We start from the raw sequence: 19,420 nt of genomic DNA, 5'->3' as shown, positions 1-19,420 counted from the left end.
AAGATTTCCCTCTAAGGTATAACCCTCCCTTTAAAATTTTAATTCTTACAAATTTAGGGGTTTTTCTTCCCCATCGTTTCTTTCATCTTTCAATGTCTAATTTCATTTATCAGCAAACCTAAAGTTTATTTGTAAAAGCAAATATCCTTTTTCCATTCATCAATCAGTGGCATCCTTCCCATTATTTCTTTTATCTCCCAGTGCTAGTTGTATCTAGCAGACCCACAGCATGTTTGTGGAGACAAATCCACTGTTCCTCTCACTTCTGTGGGGTCACAGCCTCCCCTGGGCTCCTCCACAGGCAGCAGCTGCATCTCTGCTTCCCTTTGGACCTCCATGGGCTACAGGGACGCAGTGCCTCTGGCATCTGGAGCACCTCCTGCCTCTCCTCCTCCCCTGACCTGGGGGCCTGCAGAGCTTTTTCTCTCACTTTTTCTCACTCAGGTGCTCGCACTGTTGCTGGTGGGCCTGGCCATGGCCAGCATGGAGCCCATCCTGCCATTGGCTGCAGCAGAACTTTCCAGCAAGTTCTCATGTTCACAGCAGCCACCCACCCAGCCCTCCCTGCTGCCAAACTGTGCCACACAAGCCCAGAGGAAGTGTCTGCTCTGAGTTGTCTGTTTTGATGCCATCAGACAGGAAGGTGCAGGCAGCAGAGGTAGAATTCCTCCCTGAGCATGCTCTGCTCCATACTACTGCTTTAGTAATAGAGTAGTTTCAGCTGGGGAGGACTAAAGATGTAGCTGCTATTATTAGCAAGGCTGCCTCTAAGAAGGTGTTTATTTTAGTCTTGCATGACTCATCCTTATTCTTACATAAAAGACAAGACAAAGTGCAGTTCACTGACTTTGGTCACTAATCAAAATACTGGCGAGCCCTCAAAGTGCCTGGCCTCCCTGTGTCTGTCTTTTTAATCTGTGCCTTGCTGCATGACAAAGGGAAGGAAATAAGTAACCAGAGTTTATTCTTTCTGTGACTAAGTATTATCTAGGAAGCTTTTAACTAATCCAGCTTTTACAGTGAAAGTTCTGCACCTATATAATTCACAGTGAGGTTTTTTGTTGTTGTTGTTTGCTGCTTCTTGCTGGCTGTCATGGTGCGGGATGAAATAATCGCTCTCGGCCACATTACATCTCCTGCAACCTTCCAGATGGGCTGCAGCTATGTCAAACAAAATACTTCATCTCTTCTTGATAAATTATGTGATAACCCCAGGGTGAGGCCAAAAAAAAAAAAAAAGGAGAAATAAATCCAGTTATGCATAGTTAAGTGAGGGCATTCTTCATTAACCCAAGGTGGGATGCTGCAGTAGCAGGGAGAGAGAAGCTGCCCATGAGCTGTGGAAAGAGGTGGTCCTCATTTTCAAAGGCATGGAGAGGAAAATATAAAAACAGCACATGCTTCAAGGCAAAATGAATGTCACTTTTCCAGGGAGAGCAAAGAAGGCAATTGAAGCCACAGCTGATAATTAGGATTCCACAATGGAAATATTTAAGAGAACTTTGCTAATGTTTTGGCTGGAGCTGTGATGAATTCAGTACTCCAGACCTGAATAAAAAAATTCAAAATTATACTGCATTTTCTGCTTAGAAGACAAAACAAGAAGCAAAACCATAAAATATCTGACTTGGACCACACTGGTTTGAAAAATAAAAGATAATTTTGTGTCTTTTCAGATGGAGGAAACTTATCTTGATTTCTTATCACAGTCAGCAACCCATCCTTCCTTCTTGGCTTGTAAAATTTATCCATTTCACTCACTTGTTTGGGCATGTGCCTTTCTGGCTGAAAAGAACAGGCTCTGTCCAAGTTCTGAGTTATGCTTTGTCAGTGGCTTAACTCCTCAGTGTTATCAGAAACCTTTTCCATAGTTAAAGGATGAATGAGATCCTAATTCTTGCTCCATCCCTGTTTCACTGATTATTTAGTTGATTTTACTGAAGTGGGTGGAAAAGATTTGTATTTGTCACATTCCTGCCTGGCAAGGGTGATCTAGAATTTGTGAAGTGTCTCAGTGCAGAAAAGCTGAGCCACCCTCAGTGGGAATAGACTTTAATGGCACCAAATTAGGGTTCTGATGAAATGCTCTTAGAGCTCAGAATCCAGGCAGACAGGAAAATATTTCCCATGCATAGCAGGAGCTGTGTTATCAAAATAAAGTAAAGGTTTAGGTGATTGATTTGTAGCTAAGAACATCACAGCTGCACTGTCAGGAAGGAGAACTTCAAGTTATAATCACAAAAGGTGCTGTTAGGCCTCCTTTGGATTCTGAAAGAGAGGTTTCAATTGCTAAGCAACTAACCCCAAGATCCTGTCTATTCTGGAGCTATTATCAGTTTAATCTTGGTGCAGATAGGTAATGATAGAGTTCTAAGATGCAATCTTGGCTTGGTTTCTAAAGTTCCAATAGATTTGCTTTATTTTATCTGCAACAGAGACATTTATTTGCTTCTGTCCTAAGGTTTGGGTTTATGGGAAGGAACTCCTGAACCTACTGAAGGATGTCCATGCCCATGGCAGGAGGGCTTGGACTCTAAAGGTCTCTTCCATCCCAAACCATTCCATAGTGCTGGGATTTTATGATAAAATTACTTATTTTTGTGGAATGATGGAAATATATTAGATAGTAACTTGAGAATCTGATACTTTGAGGAGGCTGCATCCTGTTTTCTAGGTCTTTGATCTCTAACCAAAGTGACAAAATGTCTGTTTTTAGAGTTCTTGCATCCACACAGCTTCCTACACATGCCTATGCCATAGATGCAGGAAAACTTTCCAGAGAGTTGCTGCTACTTTCTTCCATATCCTCAATTTCTAAGTACTGCTCTGTGAGACACTTTTCTTTTCTCTTTGAAAATAACTCTGGACCTGAGTTATTTGAAAATATCTCTGTCCACAGAGATCAGGAATTCCCAAACAAGCAGCCACCAGGCCCACAGGAATAGCACAGAAAAACAGGAAACCCAAATTATTTGCTCTAACTTTGGCATACAAACCCTGGTGAATTTTAAAAATTAGTTTTTCCAGTGTTGGAAAAACTAGTCAGCCAATTCCTGAATTAAACAATGAGATTCAGTCTCTCCAGGAGCATAAAACTTCCAGCCCTTTCCTTCTGAGCAAGAACTGCCATGTAGACATAAGCAAAATGCTTTAAAGCTTTCTGCTGAGGAAACATTTAAACTGGAGTCAATTTGTGCTTAAAAGGATGATTTTCCCAGTCCTTCGTGCTTTTGTTTTATTTTTAAGTAGCCCTTGCCTGTTGTACCAACATTGGCCATCTGATGGAGTCGGTAAAGTCTCGATCAGGTTAGAGCTGCTCTTCCCCACTTAGAAATTAGAAGGACTAATTAATGGCATCTTTTTTTCTGCCCGATTGATTTATTTATTTGTTTTTAAAGTCCTTCCCTGGTACCCCCCAGCTTTTTTCTGTCCCCATGCCTTTTAGCAGAGTTATTTCTAGTGCACACACTTCTATTTTTCTCCATTCCTCTGGACAAAATTGTGCTCCCTCAGTAAGGAATGTGCTCTGGGTGATAAGCATGTACTCTATATGTGTGTGAAAGGATCTATGTATTAGCAACAATGGCTCACTTAACTGTTTCAGACAGCATATATTTAGGGTGGCTAAAAATAGTTTTAATTTCAGAGACTGTCGGGAGCTTTGGTCGTGGATCAGGCATTCCTTGCGTTCTGCAGGAAGATGCTCTGAAGGCTGACAGTCATGCACCAATCAAAGCCAGTGGCAGAAGACATTCTGCCCTGGATTTGTGCAATTCCAGGAGTGCTGCCTGTGCAGGATTTGGGGGACGCAGCAGTAGGAGTGAGTAGCACACACTAAGGTTGCTTTTTAGAATGTTTCCTGGAGCTGAAGCTTTTATGTTGCCTTAGTCAGACTCCAGAATCTAAATCATGTCTTTCATGGCTGTCTTTCTTGTAGTCTAAAAAAAACCCACCTGGAAATCAATAAAAAGCATATTAGGATGCACTGAAATTATCCCTCTGCCATTGCCAGACTTGTCGATGCCAGTAACTGGGACAAAGCTGATTTAGGTCAAGGTATTTGGAGAGAAATCTGATGTGATGCTACTGCAATTTGGGCAATTAGGCAAAGAGCTCAGAGGCTGGAATAAAAAAGAGGATGGCACTCAAGGAGAATCAATCACTACCTTAAAGTCATCTAAAATTTATACATTAGAAGCTGCCTCCTTCTCACAGCTCAGTCTCCATGTGAGCAACGTGGCACTAAAGGAATTGCTCCTGCTAGCTGGGAAATGAAATTGGTAACCTCCAACAGGGTTACCTGGTACATGTTTGGCAAAATGCAAAGTTCTTTTTCCCAGGTTTATCTGCAGCATGTAGAATTCACACAGGCTGGGAAATTCAAGTACTCCAGGTTCTCTGGGGGGATGTGTGGCCGCTGGCAGGGAGCAATGTGCTCTCACACAGATGGAGTCAGGCTCCAAAGCACGGCAGCTGCGCCCACCCAGTCCTGGAAATGGTCCCCAGCCTTTGCTGCTTCCCAAATCCTGCAGTGGGAGTGCCCTTGGAGGTGCTGGCCAGGTAGGATTTGGTAGCCCAGCAGAGAGTCAGGGCTCAGGAGGGGCTGGATGAGGTGGGTGACATTCCATCTGTCTGACATTCCATCCATTGCTGTCCCTGGCCCTCCTGGGATGGGGATTTAGGATGAAGTTTTGGCACATGAGGGGCTCGCAGGAGTAATTCCAACACCTGGGGTGGTTTAATCTGCTGTGCAGGGGGAGGCAGGTTGGTGAGCACCTCGGGAATTTGGGCTCCTGGGTCTCCCTGAGCTCAGCCTTCAAGGGCAGTATCCAAGTGACCCTGACACAGCTTTTGACAATTCCAACTTTGTGGGATATATTAGCTCTTTCTACAGGGCCTCCAAATTTTAAACTTTAGCCTAAGAGCTTGGTTAACATTTAAACTCCATTCTGCAACACCGAGATACAAATTTAATTTGAATTATAAGGGATTTCCATAACATTTGGTGTTCAAATCGAAGTTCCCCTCCCTTAGTTTTGGAAGCACATAGCATTTCTGCCCTTTGGTGTGGAGCAGTACCATCTCTTTCTGCTCTTCTTAACAAGCTATGTTATTTTTCTGATCTTTCCTTGTGTGCTTAAGACTTAGTTCACATTCCAAAATATTTTGCATAGAATCAAACTCAGTGGGGCTTTGCTGTTTGTTAATATTGGGAGTTGGGTTGCAGAGAAAATTTAGGTGGCAGGAGAAAAAGTCTGCAAAATTGTGATTTTGGACATGTTTTCAAGTGATTCTAAAATTACTGTTGGTACAAATGAAGCTGCTGCTTTCTGACTGAAAATCCTGTTATGTTGTCCTTGCTTGGGCTTTGTTTGGCATTCGTGCTTTGTTTGTCCCCCTCTCTTTGGTGCCTGTGCTCAGGTTTGGGGCATGCTTATCTCCACAAGACTCTTCTGCTGAGCTGCTCTGTTGGCACGAGGTTGTGCAGCTCTTGAGGGAAATGAAATTAAATTAAATGGAATTAAATGTCAGTGTGCAACAGCACAGACTCACCCCCAGCATCCCCCAGCTGACCATGGTGCTGCTGGCTCCGGGTGCTGAAAGGAAGCAGGTGACAGGTTTGGCTTCCTTCTGGCCACTTGAAGGCAGGAAGTGTCTCCAAAGGAGTTTCCAAAGCTTTGCTTGGATACAGAACCAGACTGTGGAGCAAATGTCCCCGAAGGAGAGGCTGCAGCATCTCTGGCTGCTATGGCTGGGAGCAGTGCAGAAGGCAAAGCCCTGCTCCACTGCCTCTGCCTTTGGCTGGGAGGGGGTTCCCTCAGGACTGGAGCTCTCTGCAGCCAAGGTGGGGCCTCTTTAAAGGGCAGGAAATCGCCTCGTGCTCTGTGAGTCACCAGATCGTCCCAAAATAGATTTTTATTTCCAAATTATTTACAAATAAAATCAAACCTAATGAAAGGTTTGTCGATGATTCTTATTCGCTGTGACAAAATGCTCTGAGGAATCTGCTGTTATCCTCCTCTGATGCTTGTTCACTCACCAAAATAAATCATTCCCTCTTAACAGAGGAGCTTTTTGCACTTGTACTCTTGCCTGAGAAGATAAAAAGTGGTTATTCTGTGTGGAGAATACGTAAATTAGAACGTTGCTTGTTTGAAGTGGTAACAAAAAGCCTTATTATGAATTAATGAAGTTTCTCTTATAAACAAGTTTGTTTTCTTTAAAAAGAGCTGTGAAAGTTGTCTTTGGCTGCTTTTGTTGAGTTAATGTTGTGTAACACGGTATTTGTGTCTCCTGTCTGTTTTACATTACAATTGTGCCTATAGATTTGGATGCTCTTTTGAGGTTGCTTTAAACTAAACATTTCCATGTAACTGTGCTGTGCAATGGCGCCACCCCTGATATCTCTTTTTGGGGTTTATCTCCAATGTGGGAAGTCTGACATAAAACACACACAAAGCTGCAGTATGGTTGGTGCAATCAGTAATTTTCTAAATTGAAATAGGACACTTGCACATCACCAGCTGACTGATGGGTATTTCTTCATTCTGATCTAACGCAGAAAACATTTTTTATGTGAGTTTGATTATTCTGTATGTGCTTAGACACTGCTCAGGCCCAGACTTCAGTCCTCATTCCCATGGCCTCCAAATTAATCTTCCAAGGGATTCCAAGTTTAAGGCAGCCTTGTTAAAACTAACATGGCTTTAAGAAAGAATTATCTCCATCTGCTCTAAGATTAGACTTTCCTGCATAAAGAGGGATGCATGAGCAATACATTTTTTTTAATATTGTTCTTAGAGCAGATGCATTTTCTGGAAAGTGACTGTATGTGGGAGGAGGAAATATAGATTATCAACACATGATGACAACACTTTCTGTCAATATATCTGTGTAATCTCTGGGAACGTTTTAACAGAAAATCATTGAAATGTACAAAACCAGGCAGTTTATATTCCATGTACAGGGTTTAATTTTAAATTGTGTTGCCTGACTTAGGGTGCTTACCTAATGTAAATGAATATTGGGCTGTATTATTAATGCTCATAAAGAGATCTATATTTTGATCCATATTTTAGAATTCTCTGCCTAATGGTCTTTAGTGTAGGTATGCACAGCTTTAAAAATAGAAGGGCTCAGCCTGAGAGCTTCTACCTCCTGTAAATACTTATCAAGTGGTTCATTCAGAATTCAAATAAAGATCCATTGTCCTCCCTGTGCTTGCATAACAGCACTGCAACTCCCCATTTGAAAAAATATGATATTTTTAGGGTGGAACACAGCCTCCTGTTTTCCTCCAGCGTTGGGGTGGGAATTGTTTTGTGGGGGTCTGAAGCACTCCATCCCTTTGGGGGCAGGGAGTGCAGGTGGGCGCTGTTCCGAGGGCACAGCGGGAATGGCAGTGCTGCCTCAGCTCCCTCTGCTCCCCATTCCCGTCCCACACAGCAGCACAGGAGGGGATGGAGCGGCTCCAGGGATGGGCCTGGCTTGGACATGCACTCTGCCCAAAGGGGTCCTGTTCTTGCTGCTGCCCTGGAGGAGCTGTCCCAGAGGAGCTGACGGGAGCAACAGGGGCCGAAAAAACACCTGCTCTGCTGCCCTGAGCTGGCCAAGCTCTCAGATCACAGTGACAGTCTGTGACCCAGAGCAAAATTATCCTGTCAAGTTTTGATTATTTTTTCCCCTCTGGAGTCAATTTATCAGAAGGGTTTCATGAAGCATCAGCTACTGCGCAGGGGGAGCAGCAAACTGGGATGTGGGTGGCTGGGCAGCAGAGGAGCATGCAGGGCTGGGAGTTTGTTTTCCCACTGCTTGAATGAGCAGCTTGGGTCCCTTCCCTTCCCTTCCCTTCCCTTCCCTTCCCTTCCCTTCCCTTCCCTTCCCTTCCCTTCCCTTCCCTTCCCTTCCCTTCCCTTCCCTTCCCTTTTCCCTTTTCCCTTTTCCCTTTTCCCTTTTCCCTTTTCCCTTTTCCCTTTTCCCTTTTCCCTTTTCCCTTTTCCCTTTTCCCTTTCCCCTTTCCCCTTTCCCCTTTCCCCTTTCCCCTTCTTTCCTCCACCTTGGAGCAACCCCCAGCAGAGAAGGATGACTGGATTTGCCAGGAGAATGAGATGGAAGCAGCTCTGGTTGCAGCGGTGGAGCAGTTTTGGATTGTCGTGCATGCTTTCATCTGTGAAGGGCAGACATGCTAGAGAGGTTTCTTTACCATATGGGTGACCTCTAGTTTGCTATTTTTGGTACCCTATTTTTGGTGCTGTCTATGTACCATAATTTATAGGCTATGAGAACAAATTCAGTATAAGAGGCATGTTCACAAGATGAATAATGTAAAGGTACTCTCTGTTGCACTTCAAACTTCTTTTTCATTTCACAGAATTTTAAGCTAGTACATTTTTTTTTGAGCATTGGAATGTGGGGAAAAAATAGTTATCAACTTATCCTCAGTGAGTTTATTTTAAGCAAAAAAGAAGCAAAACAGATGTGCCCGGCTCATTGGATATTTTTTTCCCTGAGAGAAGTTCAAACATGAGAAGCTTCCACCTCTTGCACCTGGCAGACATTGGACAAATTCATCTTAAGTGCCACTTAATTGATTGCAGAACACTGCAATTCAATCAACTGCAATAAAGTTAATTGAACCTCTCCAATGAAATGTGACTTAAACCAAAAGATTCAAAACAGGAACAGGTACTAATTAATGGAGGCCATTATTTTTAATAGGACAGGGTCCAAGGAATTGAATGATGTTTAAATGTTCTGTGTAGTCTCATGAGGATGGAAGTCACTTACTTGCAACAGCTTTCAGGTTAGATATAAGTATGCAAAATCCAAAATTTTAGATAAGAGTGCTAATTTAACATAGTCCTACCTTTTAGATCATGCCATGGATAAGAGAGGAAAAGCAGCCCTTGACCCAGCTGCTTTTTTGGGCTATCAGTTTTGATCCCAAAGTAATCCAGTGAGTTTGTACTTATTAGAAAAAAACAAGTTGTGCATTTCCCTTGAGGGAAGTCAGACACTGGCATGGGGTCAGTCTTAGCTGGGTGAAACACAGATGAATGTATGACCGTCTTTATAGGCTGGTTTGACTTAAGTTAGACACATTTTTAAAAAATTAACAAGGTCTTTGAAGGACTGACTGCTGTTATGCTCCATTCAGGTTTTCAACTCTGTCATATTATTAAAACATGTGTTTAACCAAGGCAAGACATTACTCCCACGTATGTTTGTAGAATGCTGGGAAAGTAAGGGGAAAATAAAGTCTATTTATGCTTTTGGTAGCTTTACACAGGAAAAAAATAATGCAAACTGGATACACCCAGGAGAGAAATTACAAAAAAATCGCACTTATTCTCATAGGTTCTGGGCCTAACAGGAATAGCAGGGACAGGAAAACTGAGAAGTTCCAAGATGGAGCTTGGCTAAATGTTAAGAAACAAATTTTGTGATGCAGTTGCCATGACAACCAAGGAGTCTGGAGTTTATGATCTGAGATGCCTCTTCCTTCCAGTGCCTCTCTCAGAAATAGATATTCCTGAGCACAACTGCAGCTTTGGTGCGACTCGTGGGGATGGAGTGGCTGAGCCCTTCCTCGACAGCTCTGCTGTCTCCAGGCAGAGACCACATCCCTCAGCATTTCTGCCACTGCTGGATCAGCCCAGGGAAAAGTCTTTGCCTGGCTGGGGCAGCCCTGCAGATCCCAGGCTCCAGCAGGCTCCAGCCTGTCCTGCTGGAGCACCAGGCAGTGCCATCTCCCTTTGCCACGAGAGCTGAGGCAGGGAAGGCACAACATTCCCCATGTGCCAGCAGGGGCAAAGGTGGTGACAGGATGGAATCCAGAACTTCAGCACATTGTCTCTCCACAGGGTGTTTTCTTTCAGGCATCTTATCTCTTATTTGTGTGCCCCAATATTGGAGTTGATGCCAAGACACTGTAGCAAGGCTACGCATATTTTGATGGTTTTCCCTTAATTCATCTGTACTTTTTTTTCTGAAAGGCTGTCAAAATCCTCCTTATAATATTTCTTCTTCTGGAGAAACCCCATAAATTACAGGATTCAGGTGGGAAGTTGCCTCCTTTGATCACCTAGTCCAATTCCAGCTCACTGGCTTCATCTTTGCATCATGCCATTGCAGTAGGGCCACCAGGGCAGGCAAATCTTGAGCAAGTGGATTACTGCAAAAACATCATTAATGCAAGATGACAGCTGGAATTTCCACATTCTTGTATCCCTGCTTCTGTGAAGCTTTTTGTTGTTTTTCTTTTTTATTTTCTTTTTCAAGCACCTTTTAGATCAACAGAGTTCATGAAGCCTCTGAAGCATCTTTTACACCAGAGTAGATTAAATGGGATATGGTCAAACACCCGTGGGAATCAGTGATGTTTTATGTGGGAGATCAGAATGTAAACAAACTTCCCATTTGTGTTAGAAAATCATCAGGAATTTTCCAGAGACTCTTCAAGGTCTGTTTCAGAAACTGTTGAAATAAATGAATAGTTGGAGCCTGGTGGACTGAAGCCATTTGCTTCTCTCTATTTAAGCTTCTGTGGTGGGATGGGAATAATTGGGTTTGCATAGACAAATTCACATATTAATTTCTATTATTGGACTCATTTATATATCATATTATTGCTTTCTATTTTAATCTAAGACACAGGTTAAAACCATGTGCTAACTTTTTGAGACAGTGAATCTTGATATCAATTGTGATGAAGTGTATCTTGTAAGCATATAAAATGTCATTGCACAAAAGCATCTTTTGGCTTTGGATACCAAAGCATCTTTTGGCTTTGGACCTTTTTAACTTGGCTCCTCCTTTGAATCTGTGGTTATTTTTGCATTCAGGCCTTTCCTGGGATGCTCAGTAAGAAGTTTGCTGCCAACAGAATTTGTTCAAATTTACTTTCACAGAAACTTTTCTGGATTCACTATGTACCCTTGTGTTGCCCATGAGCCCCTTAAATCCAGCTTTCGAATGAATTTAGAGGATCAAGTAATAGAGTTTTTGACGTAAAATATGCTTTTCAGGTGCAAATCTGGGACATTTGTGCTGGTTTGTGCTAAATGCTGCTCCAGCCCCTCCCAGTATGGCCACAAACACCACAAGCCTTTGCTGGTTTTCAGTGGGTGACCCCTGGGTTGGCACTGAGAGCACAAATCACTTCCCCAGAAGTCTCTGGGTCACTGTGTCTTTCTTCCTCTCACATTTGAGTCTCCAGATGGGAAACTCTTACTGGCTGCTGACAGGCAGGGCCACGTGCACAGATCTGTGGTTACTTGAAATGCAGAAGCATCATTTGAGCCTGCAAAATCACTTGGGAGCTATTTATTTTCGCTGGTACAAATTGTGATTGGGTTTGTGTGTGTGAAATATTTATCAAAAAGGGTGAATTTTAAAAAGTGTGTAGGCAGGGGTTGTAAGTGTGTGTAACGGGTTTGGGGGTTTGTTGGGCTTTTTTTTCCAAGTAGTTCAGTGGATAAGGAAGAACTTCTGAGAGGCTTCTTCTGGGAGGATGTGATTCCCAACTTCAACCATTCTGCAATGGGCAGCCCAAGCATAAAGATGGAGTTCTGTTTACTTAATTGCAGTTAAAAATGATTGACTGCTTTTTCCACTGAGGGAATGTTTTGGTAATGGAAGGATTAGGATGATGCATTGAAGAAACCAAGATTATTTTTTTTTAATTAATAGAACGAAGTCTGCAAAAGTCTATTTCTCTGGTAGTGGTTATTTTTTTCCTTTTGCACCTTCCTACAGGAAGGATGCTCTGGTGAATGTGTTCTAGCTCATGCATCTGCCAGCTTACAATGTGCAGGTTATTTTACTATGATATGATATGATATGACATGATATGATGTGATGTGATATTGCATTGCATTGCATTGTAGTATATTAAATTACATTCTATTATATTGTAGTATATTATATTACATTTTATTATATTCTATTATTTTTCAACCTATTGCATAACTGCATTCCAGGGGAAAAGAAGTTATTCAGCCTGTTTAGACTATTTTTAAAGACATTCATGAGATCATATTACTTCATCAATTAATTCTCTCAAAGTAATTTCCATCCCACCACCCAGTAACCAGATGATAATAAAGGATGATTTTCAAAAATACAGAATTCTGAGGTTTTTTCCCAAGAGTCCAGAGTGGATAGAGGAGAGTTGTTGAAATTGTGAGGTGTCCCAAAGGACAGTTTTCCTTAGATTTTGTTTCTTGCATGACCAGATTTCATTGACGTAGCATAGACCCAGCCTCCTCACATGTCTATTTCTATTATCTATTTTCACTTATTTGCAAAGGACATGGCAGAAAAATGTTTTGTGGAATTGTAGGAGGAAAATAACAACCTCAGGTTTTGCAGTGAAAGATTGCAGAAAATATGCAGAAAGATTGGGTTGAAAAAGAGGGAAAGACATAAATTTATGCCTGCAAAACAACTTTACTCTTTATTTCTAGAGCTTCCTGCCAAACACCTAGCTGCTAAAACAAAAAAATAGTTTTTGAGTGTTTTAAAGAGTTTATATTACATTTCATACAGAGAACACAGGTGATTATGACATGAATTGGCACAGTTGGAACAGATACCTGCTTTACAGGTTTACAAATTCCCCCTTGCCAAAGCTTGAAGTGGAAGTGGAGAGAGATTTGCCTCAAATTACTCACACCTGGAAAAGTTTTGCTGAATAAATCGAACTAAAACTGTCAGACAAACCTGCTTGAACTCTGGTGTCTCACTGCTTAACAACCCTTCCTGCAGACTTTTGGCTTCTGGATGAAATATTGAAGAAGGGTAAAAGAAATAATGTCCCTTATAAGCTATTGACAATTCCCAAGTTATTACTTTGTAAGCATGCTCCAGTTTTACCCCCTGAGGTGCTAAAAACTGTGAAGATGAGGTTCTGCTCTGCTGGTTCCATGGTTCTTTTGTTCCCTAGTATTTCCATAGGACTCTGGGTTAAAGAACCTCCAGCTCTCCTATCAATATTTTTATTTTATTTATTTTCAGATCAATCTTTTCAGTCCCAGCTTTTGTAACTGTGCCTTTTCAACAAAGCTGCTATAAACAGTCATTTACAGGTTCTGTTTCTGAGGCAGCTTTAAAAAAATGTGTTGTATATATTTGCTCCTGCTCTAAATGTTAAATATCATTGCACAGAACGATGGGAACAGATGGGATGCTGCATAAGCTGTTTATCATATTACACATTTATCACTTTACACTAGTGAAGTGTACATGTGTTTGATTAATATTGACTTTTGATTTATTTGGAGGGCTCTATTTTTTGACAGCATTAGGGATTACATGGTAATCCTTACTGGCTTCCAAGCTTGAAAATTAATTCCAGTAAAAATAGAGTGGAAGCATTCCATAATTCTTAATTACATGATTTTTTTAAAAAAAAGAATTACCTGGTTGAGGCTTTAATACTGGAAGGAATTCAGAAGTAAATGGATAACGCCGTTTGCTTCAGTATTTTAGACAGATTAAATTTAGATGCCATTGGTCCAGCTAAATAAATATCTCTTGGAATTAAATACCAGATGCTAAGGAGGTGTAAAATAAAGGAAACCAGCAAGAGTCCTATTTAAATCAATATTCTTTTATACCCTCCACCTACAGAATGAGAGAACTTCGTCTTTGCCTGCTCAACAGGTCTGGATGTTCAGCATGTGTTCCACCTACGTCACAGTGCCTGGAACCAAAAAAGCATCTCCAAAAGCACCCTGAGCTCAGGCACAGAGCACACAGCTCGTCCTGGAGGCTCCCCACTGCAGCACTCTGCTGAAAAGATGGTTTACCAATGCACTGCCTCATTAAAATGCATTTTGGCTCAGCTGAAGCCTGAAAAAAGGGAAGGTTTTCCTTCCAGACAATGGATGGGAAAATGATTTCAGGTTGGAGTGGGGCGGCTCGTGCTGTTTGTTCTGCTAAACAGCAATAATATTTAATGAGAGACTCTGCTCTGAACTGTAAATCCTTCAGAGTGTGAGGTGCTCAGCCTCAGAATAAATAGAGGAGGCTAAAAACACTTACTTTGAAAATGACTGTTCATTTTGGGAGGCATTGAGTGATCTCAGTGAAATATTACTGAGTCAGTGGAATTTTGGAGAGAGATCAACTTCCCAGCATGTATCCTGGCAGCAGCTCTTCCTCCATTCCTCAATATCTTTTATGTTCAAATAGCACAGGCAGCACTTCAGTCTTACATGTTGTCATCATTCAAATTTCAGATAACTTTCAGTGACTCCTTATAGATTGAATGAATAAATAAATTACTTTTAGCTGTGCTTATTTACAGCTTTTATGCCTCTGCTTTCTTCTATGTCTAATAATTGATATTATGGAAAGACAAATCCAGCAAAAAGGATGATTTCGCACTAGAAATTACTGAGAATATATAGATTTTTTTTTTTATTATTTTTTTTCCCCTAAGCTAAATGTTGCAGTGCAGTGCAGTTGGAAGTTTAATTGTCATGACCACAGTAACTGCTCAGGACTTCATGTATTTAACTCTTCATGCATTTAACTTTTCTTTTTCCATGGACACTCTTTGGGCTTCCTATGGCCTTGTTGCCTTTGCTTCCAGGACAGGAGATCCTTCCAGAAACTTGCAGAAGGAAAAAATCTAGTAATTGTAAATAAAATGTAAAGGGCAGGATTTGGTTGAATTTATTTACATTGAATTTATTTACGTGTGCATTTCCCAAAGGAATAGTTTTGTTTTCTGATCATCACATCAGCTATGCACTGTTCCTTAAATACATATTTTCATTAAAAGGTAGTAACTAGACATTCTATCTGTTCCTTCCACGCTCTTTTTATAAAAATGATGGAACAAAAATTTTCTACATTTTTGGTCCTTTTTCTGCAGGTTAATAATGAGAATGTAGTGAAAGTTGGCCACAGGCAGGTGGTGAACATGATTCGACAGGGGGGCAATCACCTCGTGCTGAAGGTTGTCACAGTAACCAGGAATCTTGATCCCGATGACACAGCAAGGAAGAAAGGTACATTTTTCTCTCTTCCTAATGGACTCTTCTGCTCTTCCTTCACAGAAAACCAAATATGTGCATGAAATTGCTGTTTTCTAAATTCTGATTTGTTAGACTTTGCTTCTCAAATTTGAAATGCCCTGCTCTTGTTTAATTTGGAGTGATTTAATTCTGTTGGGTTAGATGTTAACATGTGGCCTAAAGAGCAACATTCTCTCATTATGCTTGGTATTAATCTTTATGAGTTTTTCACATGTATATGTTTGAGGATCTTGTTGAAAAATTTCTTGCACTAGTGAGAGAGGAAAAGCACTAAGAAGAGATGACCTTTTATTAATCTCAAATGTCCTTGAAATAGGGTAGTTTAACAGTGTTTCTCACACACCCATCCAAAAAAACCACCATGAAAACTTCACCAAAAAAAAAAAAAAAAAAAAGAGGAAACAAAAAAGGAATTTACACTGTTTCCTTCACCTTAGATGCCCCAGGGTTTGGTTTCCCAGCTATGCTGGGAAGTCATTAGGCCCCCATAATTATCATTAAGCAGGAGAGATTGCTGCTGCTCCCTGATGCTCCTTGCAGCTGCAGCACGTTGCTGAAAGTTCCTGTTGCTGCCAAAGTGCCCTGAGCTCTCACTCACTCACACCTGGCTCTTCAGCACGGGGCAGGTGAGGGGCTGGCACTGCAGGATCCCTCCTGCTCCACCAAATTAAAACTTTCTGTCTCTGCTGGAAGTGCTTTTCACATCCACTGCTTATTAAAAACAGTGATAATTAAAAAGCAAAAATGAGTGAGACCAGCTTGTGGGGTGGAGGGGAAAGGCTGTATTAAACTAAATCATGTCCCAGCATGGTCCTGCATTATATTTGGCTTGATGGAAATACTGTTCACACATTTTAAACCTTTTTGCCTCTGCCTTTTGGTATGTATCATGTTGACCTAAAATGTAGTGACAGGACAAGAGGCAATGCTTTAAACTGAAAGGCAGCAGGTTTAGGCTAAATATTAGTGGGAAATTCTTTGCTGTGGGGGTGATGAGGCCCTGGCACAGGGTGCCCAGAGGAGCTGTGGCTGCTCCACTCCTGGAAGTGTCCAGGGCTAGGATGGATGGGACTTTGAGCAACCTGGGACAGTGGAAGGTGCCCCTGCCTGTGGCAGAGGGGTTGGAATGAGATTATCTTTTCTGACCACCAGAAATATTTGTTACCAGGATACTAAAGCACAGATGGTAGTTTCTGTGCTAGATTATTGCCTGGATATTTTAAGACCTTATATATTCTGAGGATCACCCATTTCCCTTAGAGTGACCTTAACAATTCAGATCCATTTGAATGTTCTTTCCTGTATTTCTCAGATTGAACAGTCTCTTCAAAGATTAAATTCATCTGCCAGAGATTGGCTGGTGCCCAGGAGGTTTTTAGCCTTGCATGTTTCTCAGAGGGGCACCACTGCTGCGAGGTCCTTTCTCTAGAAAGTCCTTTTCCTGCTGGGAAACAGAAGTGCACAGTTATTTAGCTTTAAATGTTTCTATGTATCCTGTTACATAAAAGCTTGCGGATGTGTCAAGCAACCTACGCTAGAGCCAGAAACAGTGGAGAAATTCAGTCCATGAAAAGCATCTCAGGGCTTTTTCCTCCACATGTAGGTATTTATTCTCGCCTTATTTCATGGAGCTTATTCTTTTAAATGGCTGTGGAGCTGTGGCTGTGAGCACAGGGCTTCCAGAGGGTGTGTTTTGGCTGACACCTGTGTGTTTTTCTGTCCCATGCACAGCCCCACCACCTCCTAAGCGAGCTCCAACCACTGCACTGACCCTGCGCTCTAAGTCCATGACCTCAGAGCTTGAAGAGCTTGGTAAGAAAGTGTTTTTTGGCAAGCATGCTGGCTTGGTGGAGATGTAAATATCTATCTATATGTCTCTGTGTGAAATTGATGAAGGGAGCTGCACAGTGTGTACAGTGTCTAGAGCAGAGGAGGTTTTAAGAATGCTGCATCTTTGGAGAGTTCAAAATGTGCATGACTCGCATGAATGATTTTTGTGGAGACTTGTGCCTTTACTGCTGCGCAAGGGAATGTTGATACATTTTATGCATCATCAAAGTTTGGCACCTCTACCAAAAAAGAAAAAAAAAACAGAAAAGAACAAAAGAAAATAATGCTGTATCATGTTTTGTTAGCTTTGCTTTCTAAATTTTCAGTTCATCTAATATTGTTTTATTTTAAATTTCTGTGGCCTCTCATTAGTGGATAAAGGTAAGCTGCCAGAAGCTGTTATTAAAAGCTGACAGTGTTAAAGCAGCTTCAACTTCAACTTGTTTCATTTGATCTGAAAAAGTGCATATTATGATATCACTTTGACTTCTGTGCATGATATAAACTTAATTCCTCTCACTACTGGTAATAAAAATTATTGAGCATTCAGTCTTTTATTTGCTAGTTTTGAGAAATGTGGTTGTAGATTCCTTTGCTTGATCATCCACATTCTAGATATGCATAATTCTTCAGGAATTTGTATTCATTTTCTAGAAATGAGGAAGGTAATTGTCCTTTTCTTCCTGGTTTTAATCTGTTAGGTCATTAAAAGGTAGAATTTCTGCAGCTAGACTAAGACATGGAAATATGAATAAATCATATCTAAAAAGAGAAAAGCCCAGTGCATATTTCTATGTGGCTATAACAGTAAAACAGTGTGTTTAGCAAGTGAGAAATAGGTATGAAACCAAACCACGTCCCTCACTGCAGAGTAATAGCTGATAATAATCCACACAATAAAACCATTTTCCCATGTAATTCTACAATTAAATAGTTAATTTTATCATCTTGGGGTTTTCCTGACATGGACTCATCAGAAGGCCAACTGAAAGGAATCATAGCCTTGTGGCCCCTTTTTTTCCCCTGTAAGTCAGTGTTTTTTGGGGCAGATGGACCCCATCCATCTTTAGTGAGTCAAGTCACGTAACTCCAGTGGGAAGTCTCCCAGCAAAGTGGTGCTGAAGTAGGTCGTGTCTTCTCTATGGTCTAACAACCAAATGAAGACCAAAAAAAACCACCCCAGTCTGAGTATTTAGCTCCAGCAAGTCTCAGAAAATTTGGGTTTTATGTACAAGGAAGTTTAGGAGCTTAACTCAAGGTATCATCAGCTTGTGAATGCTCCATCATTTTTCTTCCAGGATTAAAATGTAAAATATTATTTCTGGAGCACACTTTGTGGGTCTGGGTGTTTTTCATTTGCTTTTCTTTCATGGAGTGCTGAGAGCTTGTAAAACTTTGCTGGTTTATCAACCACGTTTCCCAAGGGGACAGCAATACTTAAGCACCATTTTTGCCCCTTTGTTATCCTCTTCTGCCAATTGCTTTCAAGCTGAGGATGTTCTTCTATTTCTCTGACTTTTTAATCCTCCACAGGAGATATTGATCTTAAAGCAGAAGCAGCACTTTCCTAGAGGAGAATAGCTTGTTAATAATAATTTCCCCAGTGGAGACCGTCCTATTTTAGCTTTCCCACACCCCTGCTCCAGCTGTGGCCCTTGCTCTGCTCTTTGTCCTCACCAAGTGGCAGAAACCACTACAACTCCTTTAACAAGCAGCCAAGGGACAAATTTCCATTTTTAAGCGCATTTCCCATTCATGCCTTTATCCAGATGGGGCAGACATTGCAGTGGCAGGAGTTTTCTGTTCTGAGAAATAGTCCTGTGCCATGTTCCAGAGGTGTTTGTGCCCTGAGAAAGCTGTAGTAGTGGCAGAAATTTGCTTTCTTCCTAAAAAAGTCTGTAAATGCCACTCCTGTGACACTCTGAACACTTGCCACCTTAGCAAACAAAGTGACTGCTGTTCCAAAGAACATCTGTGGTCTACCTATTTTCATATTTGTCCTGGAAAAGGGCTATTATCAGAAGGGACAAGAATTCTTACATTGCACAGCAAGTGAACAAGCTTCCACAGGGAAAGTGTTCTCCCTATCATCAGTTAAAAGTTGTCTCCTAACATAAAACACAGCTTGTATGTGTGTATTTATCTATAATTTATATACCCCTCTATGTATTTGTGTATATATTGGACATCTGTGAGAGCTATGAGAACACCCACATTTTTATAACCATTAAACTCTCTAATTAATGAGCATTCCTTTCATGCCATATATGGGCAAAGCAAATAGGAAGAACCTATAAATGAGCACTGTGGATGTTCTCATCAATACCTATGTGTAACCCTTTTTCCTGAGCTGGAGAAGCTCGTGGTCTCAATAATGTCTAGTGACAAAGAATCCCACGGGCTAATTATGTGCTGTGTACAGATGTATTTCCTTTTTATTGGTTTTGAATGTGATGCATTTAATTTTATTGACTGTCCCTTGTTATGTAGTAGAAGAAAAATGTAAATAGAAAATCCCCATTTGTTTTCCCTTAGAATGCATA

General features: G+C 41.2%; 1 protein-coding gene across 2 annotated transcripts in view; it reads left to right on the top strand.

The window, feature by feature from the left end:
• Positions 1-19,420, top strand: part of SHANK2 (SH3 and multiple ankyrin repeat domains 2) — a 255,841-nt gene that overhangs the window by 204,844 nt on the left and 31,577 nt on the right. For both annotated transcript variants that reach the window (XM_058806933.1, XM_058806934.1), the window contains 3 exons: positions 14,885-15,020; positions 16,779-16,859; positions 17,250-17,258. In XM_058806933.1, the coding sequence (XP_058662916.1) occupies positions 14,885-15,020; positions 16,779-16,859; positions 17,250-17,258 (226 nt within the window). The remainder of the gene's footprint in view (positions 1-14,884; positions 15,021-16,778; positions 16,860-17,249; positions 17,259-19,420) is intronic.

This window comes from Ammospiza caudacuta, chromosome 6, assembly GCF_027887145.1.
Source record: "Ammospiza caudacuta isolate bAmmCau1 chromosome 6, bAmmCau1.pri, whole genome shotgun sequence".
In the NCBI taxonomy this organism is placed as follows: domain Eukaryota; kingdom Metazoa; phylum Chordata; class Aves; order Passeriformes; family Passerellidae; genus Ammospiza; species Ammospiza caudacuta.
The sequence above is the reverse complement of the archived record's forward strand: the minus strand, read 5'-3'. Positions and strand labels throughout refer to the sequence as shown.